General features: G+C 64.3%; 1 protein-coding gene across 1 annotated transcript in view; it reads left to right on the top strand.

Annotated features, from left to right (window-relative positions):
• Positions 1-22328, top strand: part of PHF21B (PHD finger protein 21B) — a 37273-nt gene that overhangs the window by 3209 nt on the left and 11736 nt on the right. Inside the window, exons 2-4 of the mRNA XM_084879282.1 lie at positions 16936-17028; positions 17389-17709; positions 19838-19975. Coding sequence (XP_084735408.1) covers positions 16936-17028; positions 17389-17709; positions 19838-19975 — 552 coding nt within the window. The remainder of the gene's footprint in view (positions 1-16935; positions 17029-17388; positions 17710-19837; positions 19976-22328) is intronic.

Here is a 22328-nt window from a genome sequence, read left to right as displayed (position 1 = left end):
GCCCTCCTTTCCCTTTAAATGTGAATGGGGAAGGAATTTGAATGGGGACAGTGCTTGGGAAGGGAATGGACTCCGTGTGTGTGTGTGTGTGTGTGTGTGTGTGTGTGTAAGAAAGACAACAAAGGCCGAAACCAGTTTGGCTCAGTGGATCGAGCGTCGGCCTTCGGACTGAAGGGTCCCAGGTTCGATTGCGGGCACATCCCGGTGGGGGGTGTGCAGGAGGCAGCAGATCGATGGTTCTCTCTCAACGATGTTTCTAACTCTATTCCTCTCCCTTCCTCTCTGTAAAAAAATCAATAAAATATATTTAAAAAAAGAAAAAAGACAACAACGAAAACTTTTGTTCTCAGGCTTTTTAAAAGTGTTTTTCCTTTAAATGACTAAAAATACCCTCTGGCCAGCCGCCGGGGTTTGGCCTGGCCGGCTGGACGCCTGTGTGTGACTGTAAGTGTGTTGTTCTCCCTTCCCCTTTGTGGCATTTTATATAACAAGGGCTCATAAAGGGGGCAGGGCTGGGCCTGACGCAGCATGCTAATAAAGCTGCTCTCCCAGCTCCCCGCGGGATCTCCCAGAGGTCACCGGGAATGGGTTGGTAGACTTAACATTTACCGGCGTGTATCTCTCTCTCCCTCCTCCCCTCTGCTTGGGAGAGTTTAGTGGTGATTGGCAGCTTGGCGGGGGAAAGGTGGAGAAGCAGCTCTTGGAGGGGATTCTGGGCTGAGATGTGGGGGAGGGGTGGAGAAGCCGGCATTTCGGAGTTTGCGTTTCACTCCACGTACACGGAAAGGCAGCGTTCATGGATAGGTTTGCCGGGGGAGAGACTCACACCACGTGCACCTGTGGAGACAGACGTGGGTGATGAGCCAGAGAGTACGTGAACGGATGACCCCGCTATCCACGTGTTAGAAATAGTCACTGAGTAGCAGCATCTGTGGAGAAGCTGTCAGTTTCCCATTCATACCCTTGGCGCTGTCTGCCTCCTCCCTCCCTCCCCCGTTACTTCTGGAAACATGCACACGTGTTTAAAGATGGTACCAAGGCCCCTAGAAGTAAACGGTTGGCTGTTGATCAGAAGCAGAGAGAGACAGGCGCTGTGTAACTCCTGTCTCCGGTGGACGAAGGGATTGAAAGGCAGCCGGCTTCCACAGGTCCCTGCTGTTCGAAAACAGCACATGTTTCTTTAAAGGAGAAGGAGGCGTGGGGAGTTGGTGAGAGCCGAGGGGTGGCCGGTCACATGAGGTGTGGCTGCCCTGAGGCAGGGGCGGGGTTGGGGCGGGGGTTGGGTTCTGGTGGGGCCGACCCTCTTCTCTGAGGAGATCTGATGGGTGAAGACTCCATTAGCCGCCCCAGTGGCTTTACGCCAGTTTGCAGTAACGTTTTCATCTCGATTGTCAGTGACAAGCACTTCTGGGTGAGGAACTGACCCGTCCGGATGCCGGAGGGCTGGCTCCCTGCCTGGGTGGTGTTCCCACCGGGTGCCACGTGGAGGGGCGTCTCCGGGCCTGAACCTCATGGGAGCTCAGGGTCACCCGGGGGAGCCTGCTGTGAGCCGCAGGCCGTGCTGGCGGGGAGCGGGCCTGGAGGTGAGCTTGGGCCCTGTGCTCGGCCCCGGGCTTGTCTCTCCGGGCAGAGTCTTGCCCGGGGCTGCCTCAGTGGGCAGCAGAGCTGTGCCTTTAGGAAGGGGGTCACGTCCGTGGTGTGCGCCGGGCGCTGAGCCGTGAGCCGTGAGTTACCTCCGCACCGGACACCAGGGGCTCCTTCCTGGAAGTGTCCGCCCCGGGGGGCTGCGGGCAGGCTCCCTCGGAGAGCTCCCTGACGAGTGCAGCCCTGCAGGACAGATGTGTTCCAGGCTCTCTTCCTAGTTCGCTCCTGTCCAGGAGGCTACTCTTAAAACATATATAGTTTTTATTATCTCAGAGAGCAAGGGAGAAGGAGAGGGAGAGAGAAGCATCAGTGATGGGAGAGAATCATGGACCGGCTGCCCCCTGCACGCCCCCTGGGGATGGAGCCTGCAACCCGGGCATGTGCCCTGACGGGGAATCCGGCCTGTGACCTCCTGGTTCACAGGTCGGCTCAGCCCCTGAGCCACGCGGTCGGGCAGGAGGCTACGTTCTCACCGGCATCACTGCACGTTGAAGAGAATTGCCCCTCCCCGCACCCCTCGCTGCGCCCTCTGCGGGAAAGAGCGTGGATGGAGGCAGCGGGGCTGGTCCCGCCTCGCCCACTGCCACCCGCTGCCCCTCACAGGCCAGTGTCCTGGGCCCACACCTTCCTGAGCCACGTTCCCGGGACCTTCTCTCCCTCCGTCCTTCACCCCCGGTCCCTCCCTCCATCACCTCTCAGGGGGGTGAGCGATGGCCACTTCGTGGCCCCACGTTGCCTCCAGAGCTGCTGGCCGGGTGACCGCCCTGAGTTTTCCCAGGGTTTGCTCTGGCGCCTTCGTCAGAACCGAGTCCGGGCTTGGTGCGTGTCTCCCTGTGTGTGCCCGCCGCCCGCCCCAGCCGCCTCGTTCCGCTGGGGGCGCGGGGGGGGGGCAGCGTCTCGCCAGGGGCTGGTCACTCGGGGCTGGAGGAGGCCTTGGGGTGTCTGTTGGCTCAGCCTCCAGCTCTGGGGAGAGGCGGGTCTCCCCGCTGCTGGTGGGCAGTCAGCGGTTTAGGGGACCAGACCCGGATCTGGTTTCCCTCGGGAAGCAGGAGGGGCTGTTGGGAAGGGGAGCAGCGGGCACCACCAGCCAGGTGGCGGGTGCTGGAGCGGGGCACACGCTCAGGAAAGAGGCTCTGCCCGTAGCCCATCCTCAACACGTGGCCTTGGACATGGTCTGCTCCCCGCAGCTTTCCTGTGTGACTCGAACCCCGAGCCAGGCCCCTCCGGCCGGCTCACTCACCACACACAGCCCTGCCGGGAAGGCCGGCTCTTAGCGTCATTGGATTCGGAGCCCGGAGCCCGGACAGGCTGCGGGCCTGTGGACTCCCAGCGACGGGAGCGGGAGCTGCGGGCACATGGGCTGTGGGTCCTGATCCTGACCCCGACCTGACCCGAACCCCACGGTTGTGTGGGGCGGTGACAGCATGTCCACCAGGGGCCGGGAGGGCCTGGCGTATCGCAGCTTCTCAGGGCCCACCTGCGGGCAGGAATGGTGGAATCTGTCAGAGGCACAGTGATAATGGGGGGTTATTTCACTCTGTGGTTGAAGGTCGAAGGTCGAAGGTCGAAGGTCGCAGAACTCGGGAGGGGGCCCCGGTCTGCACCCAGTCCCCGCATTTGCCTGGGGCTGCCCCTGCCTGGGAGTGTGTGGCCGGCTGATGCAGGGAGGGGGCTGCAGGGGAGCGGCTGAGCCTGCGGCAGGTGGGGGTTTGGATGGACCCCAAGCAAGTCTCCCCCCCCCCCCCCCCCCGCCTCCCCCACCCCGCCGTCTGTGAGCAGCCGCCGGATCCGCCTCCTCCACCCTCCGCTCCTCTCGCCCACCTCGCCGAGGCCCCCCGGTGGGGCTGTGCTTTTCCTCTGGTCACTGCTGTGACTTTCACACTTCCGCGTGGAGGCATCTTCTCACTTTGAAACGGGCTCTGCTCTCCAAGAGCAAACGTGCTTCCTTCAGGCGTCCGTGTGGGCGGTGCCCTGCCGCCCGGTCCCAGCAGCGTCCCGGCTGCGGGAGAGACTGCCGCTGGCTGCAGCCCGTCCCGTGCGTCTCAGTCGGGCATCCCTCGGGGTCTCAGGTGGCCACACGGGGTTTCTGCGTGGCACCTGGGTGTGTGGTTAAGACGCAGCAGAAGGAAGTATATGGGGGGGGGGGGTGATTCTGTCCAGGTTCGAGGGGAACCCTCAGCCCCTGGGAGGTGGAGGGCCGGTGCTGGTCCTGGTCTCAGTGGAGAACCCGCTTCCAAGGCTGAGGGTCCGAGGGTTTGTGAGGCCGCGGGTGCGCGTGCCAGGCTGATTCCCGACGCGCAGCCGGGCAGCCGGGCAGCGGGTGTGGGAGCTGTTACAATATTGCATTATTGACAGTAACCTGAGCTGCAGGTGCCTGGAGCCGTGCCGCCTGGACGAGGCGGGCACCTCTGCTTTGGTGCGGACAGCAGCTCCGGTGGCTTTGGTCTCCGCAGACGGTGTGCCCACAGCCAGGACCAGGGCCTGAACTTGGGCTCCGGTGGACACGAGGGCCTGTGTCTCCAGACGCAACGGATGACCTAAGGGACAGGACGTGAGAGGCGGGCGGTCTCGGCAGGGCACCTCCGTCCAGCTCCCTCCTACGCGTGGGAAGCTCGGCCCTGAGCCTGGGGCCGCCCGGGGGAGCCAGGAGCCCGGATTGGGTCCACCCCACCCACAGCCCCTCAGGCCTGTGTATTTGCTAATTCTGTCCATGGGAGACGGCTCTCGGAAGCTACGTGCCCAAGAGGGTGTCCCCTGTGCGAGCTGCCCTCCTGTTTCACCCCTCCCCGGGGCAGCAGGGGGCTCCGCTCTCGGAGTCTCCACGTGGCAGACAGTCACCTCCACAGGAAAGGTGCTGAGGGGTGATGGGCCACCTTCAGGAAAAGGAAGGGTGCTTGTCTTCTCCCGCGTGGAGGCCGCAGGAAGTTACTGGAAGCAGCAGGGGGGGGCTGGGGGGCCTCGGGGGGACGCCAGCGGCTGTCTGTGAGTGACGCTGTCATCAGTGGGGAGAGGCTTTGGTGCGGGAGAGAGAGGGCAGGAGGGGCGGGGCAAGGGGAGCAGGGAGCTGTGTTTCTCTTTGATGTCACTCAGGCGGAAAGCCAATCTGTGCATGTAAATGAAGTTGAAAATGCAATTAAAATAAATACATACGAGAGCCGTGATCCAGAAGTTAATGCGAGGTGCGGGCTCCAGCGCCAGGCAGCGTTCCCGCAGCCCGCCCGCCGCCGGCTCCGGGGAGGATCAGGGTCCGCCTCTCCAGGCTCCCGCCGGCAGCCTGCCCGCCCGCCCGCCCAAGCAGCTCTCCTCGCCCATCTGCCCCGGCTGCCCTGCCCAGGGCACACGTGCTTGCGAGGCCCCTCCACGGGCTGGTCCTGGTGTGACAGGAGGGCTGGCACCACCGAGCCCCCGGCGTCATGTGGACAAAGCCAAGGGGCCCAGGCCCCGTGCCGGCTGCAGGCGGTGGCAGTGGGCCCCCGGGGGAAAGGGGGGGCTCGAGGAGGCAGAGCTGGGATGGAGTGCCCGCGGGCTCCCTGTGGGGACAGGGTGGAGCAGGGGCAGCGCTCCCTGTGCCTCAAGCTCCGTGGGTCTCCCCTGAGTGCCCGCTGGCCTGACAGCTGGCACACGTCCGGGAGACGGTGCTCAGAGGGTGATGGCACCAGTGATCACACACCTGTGGAGTCTGACGTCAGCAGGTGCCTGCCCGGTGCCTGCCCGGTGCGAGCGGCACTGGCTGCCAGGGCTCCGCAGGGACAGGCTCCTGAGACGTGGCCAGCGTCAGGGAGAGACAGAGACGGGTGGGAGATGAACGGTGAACCGGATGAGCGCTCTGCGGAGAAGCAGAGCGGGGTTGTGTGTGTGTGTGTGTGTGTGTGTGTGTGTGTGTATGGGGGGAGGAGGGGCAGTGGCTGTTTTAATGAATGGTCCAGGCCTCGCTGAGAAGGCAGTGCTGCAGGGGCCGGAGCAGTGAGCCTGTGCCTCTGCGGGAAGCGTGCTCTGGGTGCAAGGAGCCGCTGTACCAGGCCCTGCGGTGGGGCTGGTGTCTCCAGGGGCCGGAGAGAGGGCGGAGAGGAGGCCGCTGATGGCAGGCCCCCCGCTCCCGGCCCGCCTGCCTGGCCGCCTGCCCAGGGGCTGGGGCTGTCCTCTCCGGCATGACTGACCCGGCCTTTCAGTGACCGCTGGCCGCACTGGGCGAGAGGAGCAGGGTTTTGGCTGGGAGCTGACTTCCGCTGGGCAGGTTCCCTGATGTCCGGGTGGAGGTGCTGGATCTGAGACCTTTCCCTCAAACCCCCGATGCGAGGAGGAGAGGCAGTGCCGTGGCTGGTCGGAGGGGAGGCCAGCAGGTTCTCGGGAGCTGAGGTTCTGAGGTTCAGAAACGCCAAGACCGAGGGTTCTGTCCGCCTGCTTACCGTCTGCGGGATGTGGAACCAGACGGCGAACTCCCACCTGGACCCCGAACTCCAACCGGACCCTCAACGCCAACCAGATCCCCAGATCCAACCGGACCCCCAACTCCAACCGGACCCCCAGCTCCAACCGGACCCCGAGCTCCAACCGGACCCCCAGCTCCAACCGGACCCCCAACTCCAACCGGAACCCGAACTCCAACCGGACCCCCAACTCCAACCGGACCCCGAGCTCCAACCGGACCCCCCACTCCAACCGGACCCCCAACTCCAACCGGACCCCCCACTCCAACCGGACCCCCAACTCCGACGGGACCCCAACTCTAACGCTGCGTCAGGAGGGTCCTGTGGGCAGAGCCCCACCCCTGCACCCACTCGGTGGAGTTCTCCAGCGAAGCTAGAAACTGCGAGTGTGTGGCTGCCCCTGAGGCCTAGCCGTGGGCGGGGCTCAAAGACCTTTGGCCAAAGGAACACCATGGGCCCCGGTGCCACCCCGCACGACCCTCTCCCGGCACCTGCTCCTTCCTGACAGGGCTGGGGTCCCCGCCCCCTGCACGTCTTCACGGCTCTGGCTCTGTCCTACAGGTTGTAGTCTCGTCCCCCGTTCACACACACACACACACACACACACACTCACTCTCCGCTCACAGGATGCCACGCACCCGGCACTAGATCCGTAGGAGCGGATGGCGCAGGGCCCGTGGCCTGAGGTTCTGGGCAAGGTGTGTGCTGTGGCCCCAGAACCAGCATGTGTGCACGCCGAGACCCGCCTCCTGCGCCCCGAGACCCGCCTCCTGCGCCCCGAGACCCGCCTCCTGCGCCCCGAGACCCGCCTCCTGCTCCCCGAGACCCGCCTCCTGCGCCCCGAGACCCGCCTCCTGCGGAGAAGCAGGCGCTCCTGTGTGTGTGTGGGGGGGGGGGCCCTCCAGGCTCTCCGGGGTAGTGAGTGGGCTCACTCGGCTTCCGGAAAGAGTCCCACCGCCCCCCACGCCCGCCTGCCCGGGCGGAGTCGGTGGAAGTCACTTTATTAACGAGTGTGCTGAGCGGTCTGAGGATCTAATCACAGACAGGCCGCTCCGAATCAGCGGCCTTCGGAGGGAGATGTGGCAGCGCGGCTTCAAGTGTCCTTTAATGAACTTCTGGGCGCTTGTCTCTTAGCAACACGGTTTATTACATCCCGTGCAGCTGGGCGCGCAGTAATTTATCCCCCACCCCCGCCCAGCCCCCCGCCCAGCCCCCAGCCCAGCCCCCAGCCCCCAGCCCCCAGCCCCCAGCCCCAACCCCCCAGCCCAGCCCCCAGCCCCCAGCTCCCAGCCCCAACCCCCCAGCCCAGCCCCCAGCCCCCAGCCCCCAGCCCCAGCCTCCAGCCCAGCCCCAGCCCAGCCCCAGCCCCCAGCCCCCAGCCCAGCCCCCAGCCCCCAGCCCCAGCCCCCAGCCCAGCCCCCCAGCCCCCCCCGCCCAGCCCCCCAGCCCAGCCCCCAGCCCCCAGCCCCCAGCCCAGCCCCAGCCCAGCCCCCAGCCCCCAGCCCAGCCCCCCCCCCGCCCAGCCCCCCAGCCCAGCCCCCAGCCCCCAGCCCCCAGCCCAGCCCCAGCCCCAGCCCCCCACCCCCCCCCGCCCAGCCCCCCAGCCCAGCCCCCAGCCCCCAGCCCCCAGCCCCAGCCCCCAGCCCCCAGCCCCAGCCCCAGCCCCCCAGCCTCCAGCCCAGCCCCCAGCCCCAGCCCCAGCCCCAGCCCCCAGCCCAGCCCCCAGCCCCCAGCCCCCAGCCCCAGCCTCCAGCCCAGCCCCAGCCCAGCCCCAGCCCGCAGCCCCCAGCCCAGCCCCCAGCCCCCAGCCCAGCCCCAGCCCCAGCCCCCCACCCCCCCGCCCAGCCCCCCAGCCCAGCCCCTAGCCCCCAGCCCCCAGCCCCAGCCCCCCAGCCTCCAGCCCAGCCCCCAGCCCAGCCCCAGCCCCAGCCCCCAGCCCAGCCCCAGCCCCCCAACCCAGCCCCCAGCCCAGCCCCCAGCCCCAGCCCCAGCCCCAGCCCCCAGCCCCAGCCCCCCCTCCCGCCCCAGCTTCCTCCCCCCCCCCCCTGCCCAGCCCCCTCGCCCCAGCCCAGCCCCCCAGCCCCCTGCCCAGCCCAGCCCCAGCCCCAGCCCCAGCCCCGCCGGGTGGAGGGAGGCTGTGCCGAAGCCCAGGCTGTCTGGTCTCAGGGCTTTGTTTGGCGGGTGGAAAAGACAGAGGGCGCTGGGAGCCGGGACCTGGCCCGCTGGTGGCTGGTGTGGGGCGGGCCGGGCCTGCGGGCGGGTGGCCTCCAGGAGTTCCAGCCCCGGAGCTGCAGGCCTTCCCCCCAACCCCCAACCCCCAACCCCGTGGGGTTCTGTCCCTGTGCTCCCTGGTTTGGATGTTCTCCTCCGGACTCCGTTCCTGCAGCAGCACCAGCTGGGAGCAGGGACTCTGCACGTCTTCACCGCAGTCAGCAGCCGCGGGGCTGGTGTTCTAGTCCCGTGGTCTGCAAACTGCAGCTCGAGAGCCACAGGCGGCTCTTTGGCCCCTTGAGTGTGGCTCTTCCACAGAATACCACGGCCTGGGCGATTCCATTTTGAAGAAGTGGCGTTAGAAGAAGTTTAAGTTGAAAAAAATGTGACTCTCCAAAGAGATTTCAGTCGTCGTACGGTTGATATTTGACTCTGTTGACTGGTGGGTTTGCTGACCACCGCCCTAGAACATGCAGAGGGCCGTGGGAGTGTGCGCCTCAGGTCGGGCATGCAGCCCCGGTGCCCTGCGGCCGGGGAGACCGGGCTGGGTGGAGGCACTCTCCCCACCCCCTCCTCCCAGGAGCTTCTGACTTGCCATAAGTCACTTATCCTCGCGCAGCCTCAGTTTTCACATCTGTAAAGTGGCCACAAGGAGGGACCCTGCCTCCGAGGCCTGGGGCAGGGATTAAATCCTTGTGGGGAGGCACGTTTGTAACCTGCAGAATGCTGTGCTTGTATACATATGTGTGTGTGTGCCTGTGTGTACACACATGTGCATGTGCCTTTGTATGCGTGTGCTTTTGTGTGTGTGTGTGTGTGCACGCGTGCGCCGTGTGGTCCCCTCCTGTGAGATGCCAGGCGGAGATTTGCTCGAGGAGGGCTGTGTTCCTGGTGCCGTGCAGGAGTGGGCAGGACACAGGTTCTGAGTCGCCTGGCATCATCTCGAGGTGGCTAAACGACCTTCGGAGCCTCAGGCTCCTCATCTGTGAAATGGGTCCAGCCGGAGCATCTCAGTGATGGGGTGGACGGTCCTGCTCAGGGTCAATGCCCAGCGCTTCTTCTCACCCCTTTCCTCCCCACCTCCCTGCTCCAAACTGCTCAGCCCGAGGCGGTGGCTGCAGCCTATGGACTCCTCGCTCACTCACTCACTCACTCGCTCCTTCTGCCGGGAGGGAAAAGGAAGCCTGACAGGAAGTGGCCATGATGGGCCCAGAGCGCCTCTCGCCTGGGCAGGCGCTGAGGCTGGGCCAGGGCAGCGACGGCCTAGGCCAGGCCTGGCTGGGAGCTGGTCCCCGGCCGCTGTGCGAGGTGAGGGGTCAGCAGCCTCGCCGGAGTGACCGGTGCGTTTCCACGGAGGGGCCTCCTGGCCCCCCCTCAGCTCCACCCCAGCATCCTTCCCTCCCCCCAGCCCCCACCCCGTCCCCCCTTTGGAAGCTTCGCAGTAAAGGCTAAGTCCTCATCAGATTCCTTCGATGCCCCCGCCCCCCAGCATACAGCTACAGGGAGAGAGAGCGAAGCCGGAGTATTTATTTACTTCGCGCTTTGGGGGAGCGTTTGCTCAGAGCCACGCGAGCGGAGGTGTGATTGGATTAGCAAGTCTCAGCGCATTAGCGCACACGGAGTGCCATCACCGTCACCGGATCACAATTAGCCGTGTCAGCTGTGCGGTGGCTCGGGGGCAGAGGGTGACAGCTGTGCCTCCTGGTCCGGGTTAGACGGGGCACTGCACCCTGAGGGCTCGGCTCCCCCAGTCTGAGTAACCGCTCATCTGTCAGTCACTGCCCTGACCCGCCGGGTGTGCACAGGACTGCGGTGCCGGGCAGCGGGCCTTCTGGCCGCCCCGTGGGCACCACTGTGACAGCAGCAGGGGTTCCTGTGCCCCTGCTCACCCCGCAGGCCTTGGTCACAGCTCAGCCCCCCCTCCCACCTGGCCATCCGGGCCCCTTCCCCTGCAGAGCCCGGGGCTGCCATGGCGACTCAGAACCTAACACTGGGAGGTGCTGCACAGACTCAGGAGACGCTGGGAGCTGTGACCATGTCTTTATTTTTATTTATTTATTAAAGTATGTTTTCATTGATTTCATGGCAGAAGAGAGAGGGAGAGATAGAAACATCAGTGATGAGAGAGAACCATGGATCGGCTGCCTCCTCTCGCCCCCTACTGGGGATCAAGCCCACAACCCGGGCATGTGCCCTTGACCAGAATTGAACCCGAGACCCTTCAGTCTGCAGGCCAGTGCTCTATCCACTGAGCCACACCAGCCAGGACGTGACTGCGTCTTTGGGAGCTGGTTTACCTCAGCGTGGTGGCCAGTGACTCAGAACACAGACTCCCCGGTCCTCCCGGAGCCCTGAGGGCTCCCCAGGGGTCTGGGCGCGGCGCGGAAAGCCTCGTGTCCTGTGGGTGCACGTGGTCGGGACCAGACAGCCGTCCAGCTCCCCCACTCGGCGAATGTAAACGCCGCTGAGTCCCCCGCTTCGAAGGGTGGATTTCATCTCGGTTTTAAGGGGAAACGCTCCAAGAGCTGTGCGGCTGGGAAGGGGTGAGCCAGGCCCCGGGCTGGGACAGAGCCAGCCTTAGGGACGGGCAGTTGAGTGCAGGATACTGTAATATGCCGTCATGTATATAAAGTCCAAAACATGCGAAGCAGAGCGAGGTGTTTTGGTAAACGTATTTGGTAAGCCACAAAGGCAAGGCACGGAATGGTGCACACACTGTCGTTCCCTGTAGGTGGGGAGGGGGCAGGCAGCGTATTTCAAAGCTAACGTCAGTTTTCTCCTGTTAAGCCGGGTCCTGGGCACACATGGTATTGATTCTTCGAACGGGACACGCATGTCATCATTCCTAGTATCGCGTTGGTACACGCATGCATGTTAACCTGACTCCGGATGGCGTGTCCTGCCTCCCCCGGGGCGGTTCTAGGCGCTGGGGCAGGCGGACAGGCCCACGGCGCCTCCGGAGTGAGCTGTGAGATGGTCGGACATCTGCTTTGTTCTAAACGAGCTGTAAGGCCCCGGTTAAAAGTTCCCTGTTCACGAAGGTACATTCTGGGAATCAGACAAACTGACCAGCGCCCTCTCCTGGGCAAGGCGGGCGGGGCGCTGCGTCCCGGTGGGAGCATGCGGCCGCGTCGTCAGCACCGCGGACAGCGCCGCGCGGACCGGCCCGCTGCCTGGGGGCCGCTTGGGGGCGGGGCTGTAGCTCAGAGACCTGGTGGGACCCGTCTCTGCGGCTTTGGGCAGGTCCAGGGCCTGGAGCCTCGGCCCCTCCTGGCCTCGCGGGGGAGATGAGGCTGGAAGGTGCTGGGACGGTGCCCGGCGTGTGCCTGGGGCTGGGAGAAGGGCCGTCCTGTTAGGAAGCTCTTGTGCTGCGGAGGGGAAGGGCCTTGGCGGCACGGTGGGTCCGCACATCCGGTGAGGGTCCGCACATCCCGGTGAGGGTCCGCACATCCCGGTGAGGGTCCGCACATCCCGGTGAGGGTCCCCACATCCCGGTGAGGGTCCCCACATCCCGGTGAGGGTCCGCACATCCCGGTGAGGGTCCGCACATCCCGGTGAGGGTCCGGCACATCCCGGACCAGGGTCCGCCCATCCCGGTGAGGGTCCGCCCATCCCGGTGAGGGTCCGGCACATCCCGGTGAGGGTCCCCACATCCCGGTGAGGGTCCCCACATCCCGGTGAGGGTCCGCACATCCCGGTGAGGGTCCGGCACATCCCGGTGAGGGTCCGGCACATCCCAGTGAGGGTCCGGCACATCCCGGTGAGGGTCCGGCACATCCCGGTGAGGGTTCAGCACATCTCGGTGAAGGTCCAGTAGCTGGGAGGGTGGTCAAGGGGGCGGGCTGGGCAGGGAGGGCAGGAGGTGACACGGGGTTTGCTGGGGTCAGGAGCCCCGCTGTGACCCTGATGGCACTTGCCTTCCCGCTCGGGGCCAGAGGAGGGGTGAGGCCAGGCAGGAGCCGGGGCCCTGGGCCTCCATCCCTGGGGAGGACAGTGTCTTGATGCACTTTGGGGGTAGAGAGATGGCGGTGGTGACTTCCGGAAAGTTCTCTCTCCTCGGTGAAATGAGGAGCAGGGCCCTCAGCGGAGGTGAGGCCGGGGAGCAGGGGCGGAGGCGGGAAGATCCCAGGGCCTCTGCCTCGGCACGGCGACTCCATTTGTTAAATCGCGTTTCTGTTTATTTGTGGAACGATTGGGCGCTGAGCAGCAGCACACGATCTCCACTCCCCACGGCCCAGAGAACACCATACCGTTAATTAAAACCAATCGGTGCCGAAGCCGGTGTGGCTCAGTGGTAGAGCGTCGGTCTGCGGACTGAAGGGTCCCAGGTTCGATTCTGGTCAAGGGCATGTACATTGGTTGTGGGCACGTTCCTGGTGGTGGGTGTGCAGGAGGCAGCTGGTCGATGTTTCTCTCTCATTGACATTTCTAGCTCTCTATTCCTCTCTCTTCCTCTCTGTAAAATATCAAAATATATTTTAAAAAAAACAAACCAACCAATCGGATGGCATCTATAGCGCCGCTTACCACCCTGGTCTTGTTAAACCGGCATCGCAGTCATGCTCGGCAGCTCTGATTCGAGCTGTGAACGCAGCGTGGGGAGGGCTGCCTGCTGTGTGAAGAGCCATCCCTGCCACCACCACTGGATGTGACAGGCGCTGCTCAGCGCTGGGCCAGTCCGGGAGCGTCGGCGACGGCTGGAAGGGACCTGCCACCAGCACAGGGCTCCTGCCTAGACCAGCGGCTCCCACTGTGGGGCCCACAGGGGCGACCTGATGTTCGAGGGGGCAGTTAGAGAATGAGTTATTAGCTGGGAATTTGTGCATTTAGTAAGGTTCTAGGGGCCTCATGCACAGCATAGAAATATATATCGTGACATATTTACGTATTTCAGTTTTCTATCATGTTTTGAAACTTTATTTGCTGTTTTTCCATATCACTTCCTGTCATTATTTTTAACAACTTCTTAGTGATTTCCTCCTCAGGGCTTCACTGTCCTTTCCTTTTGTTTTTCTCTTTGATGGACGCCAGGCCTCTCTCAGGACCGTTCTGTGTCGCTACCCAAGGCCCACGTGTCACCCATTAGGGTCACGTGAGTGTGAACGGGTGCCTTTGCTCGATTCAGAGTGATCAGTGCCCGCAGGGGCAGCCCGGGGTGAGCCCACATGACACACACCCCCTCTCCCTTCCTCCCATGTTAGTCTCTGAGCTTCGCCCGCACCCACTCGGCAGCACCGTTGCCTGGGCCGGGCCGGCAGACCAGAAGGCAGGCCGCCCTCCGTAACCAAAGGGCACGGCTCAGACTGAACGGCCTCCGAGCTCTTAGCACAACCGGGGTCCCACCGCCGGCATCTCCACGCAGCTCCGGACGCAGGGCCTGACCTTGGGGGGCAGGGAGTTTGGCGGGGTCTCCCCCAAATAAAGGAGTGAAGCCCAGAAAGAGGGGATTGAGGTGCAGGAGGGAGGGTCGTGGGAAGGGCTGGGCCTGGCTGGGCAGGGTTAGCGCTCAGTCGGGGATTCAGGGCCTTAGCCAGCGGCTCCGCGGGCAGCCGGACAGGGTGTGAGCGGTGACTGCCCGTACTCACCTCGTGGCAGGACCGCCCGTCTCCGCCTGTTCCCGGTCTCCAAAGAGGGCAAGTGGGTTCCCAAAGTCCACTGCCCCGGGCGGCCCAGCAGCAGCCCTGGGGCCCTCACCCCCTGATCATCAGGCCCCCTGGGTCTCCCCTCAAACACCCCCCTCCCCCGCAGGGAAACCCCCGTATCTGCCATTGAAGGGCGAGTGAGTGTCACTGACGGTCACTGGCCATGAGATTCCGTTTGGAGCCTCTCGCCGGGCGAACGGGCAGGCCATTACCTCTCTCACCCGCCGCCACCCCCGGGAGCTGAGTGACGAGAAGAGGCTCGGTGAGGAGGTCCGGGTTCCGCGGACAGGCATCGCCGTGAACTTGGTGACGGCCTCTTTGTCACCCGCCTCAGCCCCGCCCCCGGCACCTGGCGGGAACCTGCCTCTTTCCGGGGAGCCTGGTCTCAGGCCACGGGTCCGGGCACCGCGGGCACTGCTCACCTGCCCGGTGCCGCCCCACGCCCTCCCCTGCAGGCTGTGACGTGGTGCCAGGGGAGAGGGCGCTGTGGCCGAGCCCAGCACAGTGCCCCCCGGGCACAGACAGGCCCGTGTGGAGCCTCGGTCACTGCCCTCAGCTGCAGCACTAAAACCCTTCACGGACGCTCTCCCTTCGTGGCGCAGCCACTCTGAGCACAGGGCACGGCTCCGCCTGCGGAAACGGACGCCGGGCGGTCAGGGACCTTCCTGAGGCTTTGGGGGTGTGGGGAGGCTGGGGTGGGTCCTGGGTGGGGAGCCCGCCCGGCATAAGGGGTCTGGCACCCAGAAGCCGCCGGAGAAAGAGCGAGGCTGAGACAGGGCTCTCCTGCAGAGGGAGCGAGCTCACAGCGAGGGCCTCGGGCTTCGGCTGCGGGGCTGCCCGGGGGGCTGTGGTCCCCTCCCCCTGCCACAGGCCTGAGTCACCTCAGTGTCAAGTTCAGGACCTTTCCTGGTGACGGTCTGACCATGTGACCCTGGTGGCCCCACCACAAGATTGGGGAAACTGAGTCAGGAGAGGAGGGCGCTGGTCCAGAGGGATCTGAAGGGGCAGCAGCAGGATGCTTTCCATTCTGCACAGAGGGGGGCACCCAGCACGGTGGGGGGCACCCAGCCCTGAGCCCCCAGCCCTGAGCCCCCAGCGGTTCCCCCACAACCGTCACCTCCATCCTCAAAGTGCCACCCCCAAATGTCAAGTCCCTGTCCTGCGGGACGCACTTCTGAGAGGGAGTGTGTTTATTAAGTGCCTCCCGTGTGCCGAGCCCTGCGGCAGCCAGGACACAACGCTGCTGCTCCATCCAGACTCCCCAGCCCCCACTGTACGTCCGAGGGCCGTGCTGACCCTGCAGGGGACACCGAGCTCCCTGTGTCCCCGCTCCTCCACCGGACAGGGTGGGGGGTGTTGGTGGGAGCCAGCCCACCCTCGGTTCCCTCCAATGCCTCTCACCAGCCACCCGCCTGGGGCAGGTCATTCCCCCACCCCACCCCGGTTTCCTCATCCTCATGGGGGTCCTATAGTCACCCCCAGATCTGAGGGAATGGCAGGCAGACCCCCCTCCCCTTCCTGTCCTCCTCCGTCTCTGCTGGCCGAGGGGTGTCAGGGCGGGTTCGCATCCTGGCCGGGCACAGAGTGGGCGGGGTCCCCGCCGTGGCCGGCACTGAGTGGCTGCTCAGCCAGCAAATGGTGCCAGGAGGTTAGAAAACGGCGGCTGCCGGCTCAGGGACTCGAACCCGCGCCCCGGGTCTGAGGAACGTCCTGCCTGTGGTCTGGGTGGTGCTCGCTGGGTGTGGACATCTGTCTCTGTCCTTGGGGCTGCACACCGGCCCTGGGGCCGCCCCTCAGGCCGCTGCCCACGCCCGGAGGCCCCTCCCAGCGGGGAGGGGGGCCTCGGCGGGCGCCCCGGAGGACGCTGTGCGCCTCCCCCGTGAGACCCCAGGGCGCCGAGGCCAGGCCCGGGGAGCGCGGCCCCGAATGCGTTTCCGAGGTCCAGGGGGCTGCGGGCCGCTTCCTGCTGGTGACCGAGTGCTGAGAACTGTGCCTCAGGCACCGGATGTGGGACCCCTTCTCACGTCCCCGTGGTTCAGGGTTCCTGTTCAGGGTTCGGGTCCTGGAGAAGCCGCACACACATGAAAAGAAGAGTTAATCTGGGAAAATGAGGCGGGGGGGAGGGCAGGCAGGAGACCTCTAGGGGGAGGACTACCCCTGCTCTGGCCTTTGCTATCTCTCTCTTTAAAAAAAAAAAAATATATATATATATATATTTTATTGATTTTTTACAGAGAGGAAGAGAAAGGGATAGATAGAAACATCGATGAGAGAGAATCATCGATCAGCTGCCTCCTGCACACCCCCTACTGGGGATGTGCCCGCAACCAAGGCACATGCCTTTGACCAGAATCAAACCCGGATCCTTCAGTCCGCAGGCCAATGCTCTATCCACTGAGCCACACCGGCCTCGGCGCTCTCTCTTTATTGAGGCTCTGGGAAACACCCATATCCTTTTGGCAGGAAATTCCAATAATAGCCAATTAGCAAGAATTTGCATATGGTTAACAGGTGGAGGCTGCTTCAGCTACCAATGTCTCCACTAAACTGTGAGTGATTAGCTCCGACCATTCAGAGCCCTTAAGGTTGGCCATCCTTCTTTTCACGTTTAACCTCTAGTGACAATGTTCGGTTTCCGGCAGAGAACCAGGTCAAAGCAAAGCTATTTCGCTGCTGACCTGCCCTCGCTGCCTCTGTCCAGCCGCCCCTGCGTCCCCTCCCTCATCCCCGACTGCATTTCTAAGGCAGGGTCGCTGGTGTCCAAGCACCCACCAGAGGAAGGCTCAGATCGCAGCCTCTGGGAGGCGGTCTTGGGCGGCTTGAGCCGCTGTAACAGCCCCACAGATGGGCGGGGGCGGGGGGAGGAGGTGGGCTATAAACACCAGACATGTGCCCGCAGCTCCCCGTCCTGGGTCCTGGAGGCTGGAGGGCTGAGGCCGGGCCGCAGGTCAGGGAGCAGGGGGGCAGGTTCCCTGCAGGCCCGGCCCGCTCAGCCGCGCCCTGTCTTCCAGGCTCTGGGATCCATCACTGCAGTGCCTGTCCCGGGGCCTCAGGTCAGCTCCCTGCAGAGGCTGGCCGGGCAAGGAGTGGCAGTGCTACCTCAGGTAAGCAGCCCAGGCTGGGCCCGGGGTCTGTCCGTCTGTCTGCGGCCGCTGCCCCAGCCCCTCGGCGCGGAGGCTCTGGGGGGCACTGATCTGGCGGAGCCCCTTCCCTCGCCCGGCTCCTCCCGTCCTCCGAGGCGTTCGGACCAGCACCGGCGGTTCCCGGAGGATCTGGGAGATCGGCGTAGTGGGCGACGACAGGATTCTAAAAGGAGGAGTGAGCTGGGCTGGCCCAGAATGGCCGCCTCACCGCACTGCTGCTTGAACGGCTCATTTCTGGACCGGGCCTTGCGGGGAGGGGGTTCTACTGGTAAACGGGGGCCATGGTTAAATATCTCCATCGTCCGCCTGTCCCTCCCCCAGGTTAGGCCAAAGACTCTGATTCCAGACAGCCTCCCCGTCACCCCCGCCCGGGACCGGCCGCCCCAGCCCCCAGCCTTCCGGAAGGCTGCCGTGGTCAGCGCCAAGAACCCCAGCCCCGCCCTCCCCACCGCCAACAACACCGTGAGCCATGCGCCAGCGCCCGGCAGCCAGCCCCAGGCCCGCGCCGAGCCGGCCGCCGTCGCCTCTCTGAGCGGCGCCGGGGTGGCCTACGCCATCCTCTCCGCGGCCCCCGGCAATGCCGTGTCCGTGGTCAGCGACAGCATCAAGGTGCAGCCCCTGCTCATCAGCACCGACAGCCAGGTGAGCGGAGCGGCAGCCGCGTGCCCCAGGAGGTGCCGGGGAACGGCCGGGCCGAGCAAAGACAGGGCCGAGTGGCCAGGTGGGCGAAGGGATAAACGGGGCACAGAGGAGTGGTCAGGTGGTGACCCACGCATGCATGAATGAATGGGGGTGCAGATGAACGGGTGTGTGACTGGAAGACGCTATGGCCCAGCGAATTAATGCCAGGAAACCAGAATGCCTGGTCAGGGCGATAATGACTCCGTTCACTGGGGTGCCTGCCTCCTGCGATGTGGCAGGAGGGTGACACAGGGAGCCCACGCTGACCGTGGCTGTGCTGGTGGAGTGAGGCGGCCAAGGACTGTTGGACCCAGGAGTCTGACTGGAAAAATCTGTGATTTTTTAGAAAAATCTGATTTAAAACTAAGGTTGTCTCCCCGTTTCCCTTATATCGAAGGCGGCATTTCCTTCCTCGGCCTCTTTTCCCGGCCACAGTCTGGGGTCCGCCAGGCTGCCCCCCTCTTGTGTGTGGCCGGTGTGGCTTCCACTCCCCAGCCTGAAGGCCGGCACTCCCCTTCTGCCACCCTGGCACTGCCCGCAGCGTATTTATGCACCTGCCACCTGAGGGCCGTGTCCCCAGGGATTCCAAAAGCCGGAAGTGTTGTGAGGGGCTGGTCTGACGCGGTCCCATGAGGAGGTGGACCAGGGCGGCCCCGGGAGGGGGTGTGGACCAGGCGGCCGGTCCAGAGCGTGCGGAGCAGCCGCGTGGGGGGTGTTGACTTCAGCTCTTCATTCAGGTGGACAGACAGACACTCGCTTTGGAGCCGAGTTTGGTTATTGAGCTTGAATGTTTCTCCTGTACTTTTCAAGAATTCTTGGTGTCATTTGAGGATATTCTTCTTCTTCTTCTTCTTTTTTTAATGTGTTTTATTGATTTTTCACAGAGAGGAAGAGAGAGGGATAGAGAGTTAGAAACATCGATGAGAGAAACATCGACCAGCTGCCTCCTGCACACCCCCCACTGGGGATGTGTCCTTGACAGAATCGAACCTGTGACCTTTCAGTCCCCAGGCCGACTCTCTATCCACTGAGCCACACCGGTTTCGGTGAGGATATTCTTTTCCCTTCTTGCTGTGGGGGACCTTCGTGTTTTTCTCCCCTTGAATACAGACGGGCGTTACTGCCATCCGGAGAATGGTGGGGTTTTAGACTGTGATAGGAAGAAGAATCCATCACGATTCACAAGTCACACCCGTTCTCAGGGGGAAATGCCAGTCCAAGTTACTCCTGGCTCCACCCTGAGTTCCTTCCCCTGGACCCAAGAAATAGAAGGGTTTCCCCATTTCCTGTCCAAGAACAGAAATGACAGAGCTGAGCCCCAGAGGGGAGCGAGCCACCCAGGAGTGTCAGTTTCAGACTTTCCAGCCTCTGCGCTTCCATCAGACCCAGGGGCCGCCCTGACCCTGGTGGGGGCCGCCCTGACCCCGGGTGGGGGCCGCCCTGACCCCGGGTGGGGGTGCCCTGACCCCGGGTGGGGGCTGCCTGCAGTGGGGCTGCTCAGGGTGATTCTGTGAGGCCTGGAGCCCACCCCCCCTCCTCCACACGCCCACCCACCCCTGGGCTCGGCAGGGCTCCTCAGAGTGAGAAAAGCAGCGTTATGCCCACCCTCCCGCTCCCTCCTGGCCAAGTGGGAGCACCTCGGACACAGTGGCCTGGGGCCGAAGGGGAAGGAGGGGGTGGGTGGCCAGGTCATGCAGCCCTCTGCTCCCCCGCGGCCTCAGTTTACCTGCATCTGAGTCGGGGTTAACCTCTCCTGAGGACGCTGAGGGTAGAGGCGGCCTGACCTCCCAAAGGCACCAGCGGGGGCCCGGAGCACAGGACCAAACCCGGCCCCGGGTCCTCCGCCAGGCCCTGCTCCCCAGGCCATCTCCGCGGTGAAGGGGCTGCGGCGGCACACGCCCTGCCACGGCTGCAGAGCTCCGGGCCAGCCGCCCCCTCCCGCCATCCGGCGCTCCAGGGCCCGCGCCCTCCCGGGGGACAGACCTGGCTCCCCCTGCACCCCCCCTGCTCTCCCTCCCGCTTCCCTCCCTCCCACCCTCACCCCTTCTAACCCCCACACCCCTTCACCCGCCTGCGCCGTGCCTTCCAGGTCATCATCATCCAGCCTCAGGTGCAGACACAGCCCGAGAGCGAGGCCGGGCCGCGGCCGCCCTCGGAGGAGCCGCCTCAGGGAGCTCAGGCCGCCAAAGGGGAGGAAGACCGGCCCCCGAGCCAGCAGGACCCCGAGGTAGGTGCTGTGCGGGGCTGCTGTCGGGGTGCGGGGAGTCGGCCTGTGCGGGGGCGCCGGGGGCCGCTGAGCAGGCTGGAGCGTCCGCAGGGCTGGAGCCTGTGCCTGGGGGGACCCCCTGAACCCTCTGTGAGATGGAGGCACGTCTTCCCTCCCGGCGGTGCTGTGGGGGGAGGTCCCGAACCCTCACCCCCATCCCGATCCCACAGCCTGGTCCCTCCGCGGTCACGCCCGTCCTCAGAGCCCTGCTGCCTCGGAGGAACCGCCAGTGGCCAAGCATCCCAGGCTGCTCTCTCTGCCTGTGACCAATCACCACTCTCCCTTCTGCTGTGACCAATCACCGCTCCTCTCTCTGCCCATAACCAATCACGGCTCTTCTCTCTGCTGTGACCAATCACAGTTCTTTCTGCTGTGACCAATCACAGCTCTTTGCCCATGACCAATCACTTCTCTCTGCTGTGACCAATCACGACTCTGCTCTCTGCCCGTGACCAATCATTGCTCTTCTCTCTGCCCATGACCAATCATGGCTCGTCATTCTGCCCGTGGCCAATCACGGCTCTTCTCTCTGCTGTGACCAATCACGGCTCTTTTCTGGTGTGGCCAATCACAACTCTTCTCTCTGCCTGTGACCAATCACGAGTGCCTGAAGGTGGGCACTCGTGATTGGTCTTTTGAATGCCTGAGAAGTCAACCGCTGCCCAAGGCTGGCGCGGGAGGTGCAGGTGTCTCCGGAAGGTGCCCATAGAACTTTCCAGAACTGTACACAGCACCCCCTCGCCAACCCCTGTGAGAAGCAGGAAGGAGGACGGACTCTCATTGCCCCTCCTAATGCGCCACCTGCACCCATGGAAGTGGAGGAGGCAGCGGCTCTGGGTCCGAGCAGTGAGGGCCCTGGTGCTGCTGCTCGTCCGGGGCCTTTTCCATGTGCCTGGCCCCCTTCTGTACCTGCCAAACCCCCCTTTTCTCACGTTTACTGCAGACATTGTCTCCTCCGGGCAGCCCTCCCTGACCACCCAGCCCTCTGGGCTTGCACAGCTCTTTAGGATCGTTTTTGTTAATGTCTTTATTATAAGAAGGCACCTTTGTGCGTTCAGTTATTCGTGAGCATGACGCATGCCAGGCTCTGTGCTGAGGGGGGGGCCCGGGCAAGGGCGGGCGTAGTCCTGGCCCCAGGGCCGCTCGCCCTGTGCCAGGCAGGCAGGGCCCGGGACTTGGGTGAACATGCCAGGCGTCGCCAGAGAGGGGCCCAGTCAGACTCTGAGAGGTGCAGGGCGAGGGCCGTGCTTCCACCTGGGAGGACCCGAGGGCTTGCACACGAGGGGAGTGGCCAGCGGGCCCGGAGGAACAGGCAGTGTCTCAGCAGAGGGCAGGCGGCAAGAGGGATGGCGGGTCAGGCAGAGGGTGCTGCCCGGGCGACCGCATGGAGGTGGGAGGGCCCAGCATGTCCGGAGAGTCGGCGGTCTGTGCCCCCTGCACAGACGGCCCGCAGCTGGCTCCGTGGACCAGAGCCCCGCCCTGGAGCGCCGACGCAGGCTGCCCCGGCAGCACCTCATTCCTGGGCACCCGGGAGCCTGGCGTAGCTCTGAGCAGGAGAGGGATGTGAGGGCTGGCCTGTGGGATTCGTCCAGGCTGACCGGGAGCCAAGGCTCCTCTGGGCCCCAGGCCCAATTTTATCTCAGGAGAGACAGGCGTTTTGGGTCCATGGCAACGGGGGAGCACTCGGAGCACCTGCTGTATGCACTGGGAGCACTCGGAGCACCTGCTGTATGCGCCGGGAGCACTGGTCTGGCTCGGAGCCCAGGCTCCCACGAGCACCCTCTGCCCCCGTGGGACTTGCCCCACTCTTAACTTTCCGAGGGCTTTCTGGCGGGTTCTTTGTTCTCTCCAAGTTATCTTAGTCTATTATTGCGCATTTATACAATTAGTGTAATTACATCTAACTGTAATTATCATAAATACATGTAACGGCTTAAATAGAACTTGCAATTACAGCGGTCTCGGCATAAAAGTCTTTGTCGAGGTTCCTTTTAAAGGAGGGTTCTGAGCAGCAGGGTGCCTTCCAACCTGTGTTCGCGCAGTCCCAGCAGAGTGCCCGAGGACCCCACCCCCACCCCCCTTGTCCTGGCCTCGGGCGTCACCTGACCGAGCCGGCCACCCTCGGACCACCGTGTGCTCCGCACAGCCGGCCGGAGCGGGGCAGCCCCATGAGGCCTGAGCGCACCGCAGCCCGGCCGCCTCGGGGTCACACCTGTGCGCTCAGATGCTGCCGCCTCCACACCATCCCCACTGCCGAGGCCCCATTCTGCCCGGCTCTCCCCGGCTCTTGTCCCCCTGCCCCTGGATGGGTCCC

The sequence above is a fragment of the Pipistrellus hanaki genome, assembly GCF_964339955.1.
Source record: "Pipistrellus hanaki genome assembly, chromosome: 3".
NCBI lineage: Eukaryota > Metazoa > Chordata > Mammalia > Chiroptera > Vespertilionidae > Pipistrellus > Pipistrellus hanaki.
This window is presented reverse-complemented; position numbering and strand designations above follow the sequence as displayed.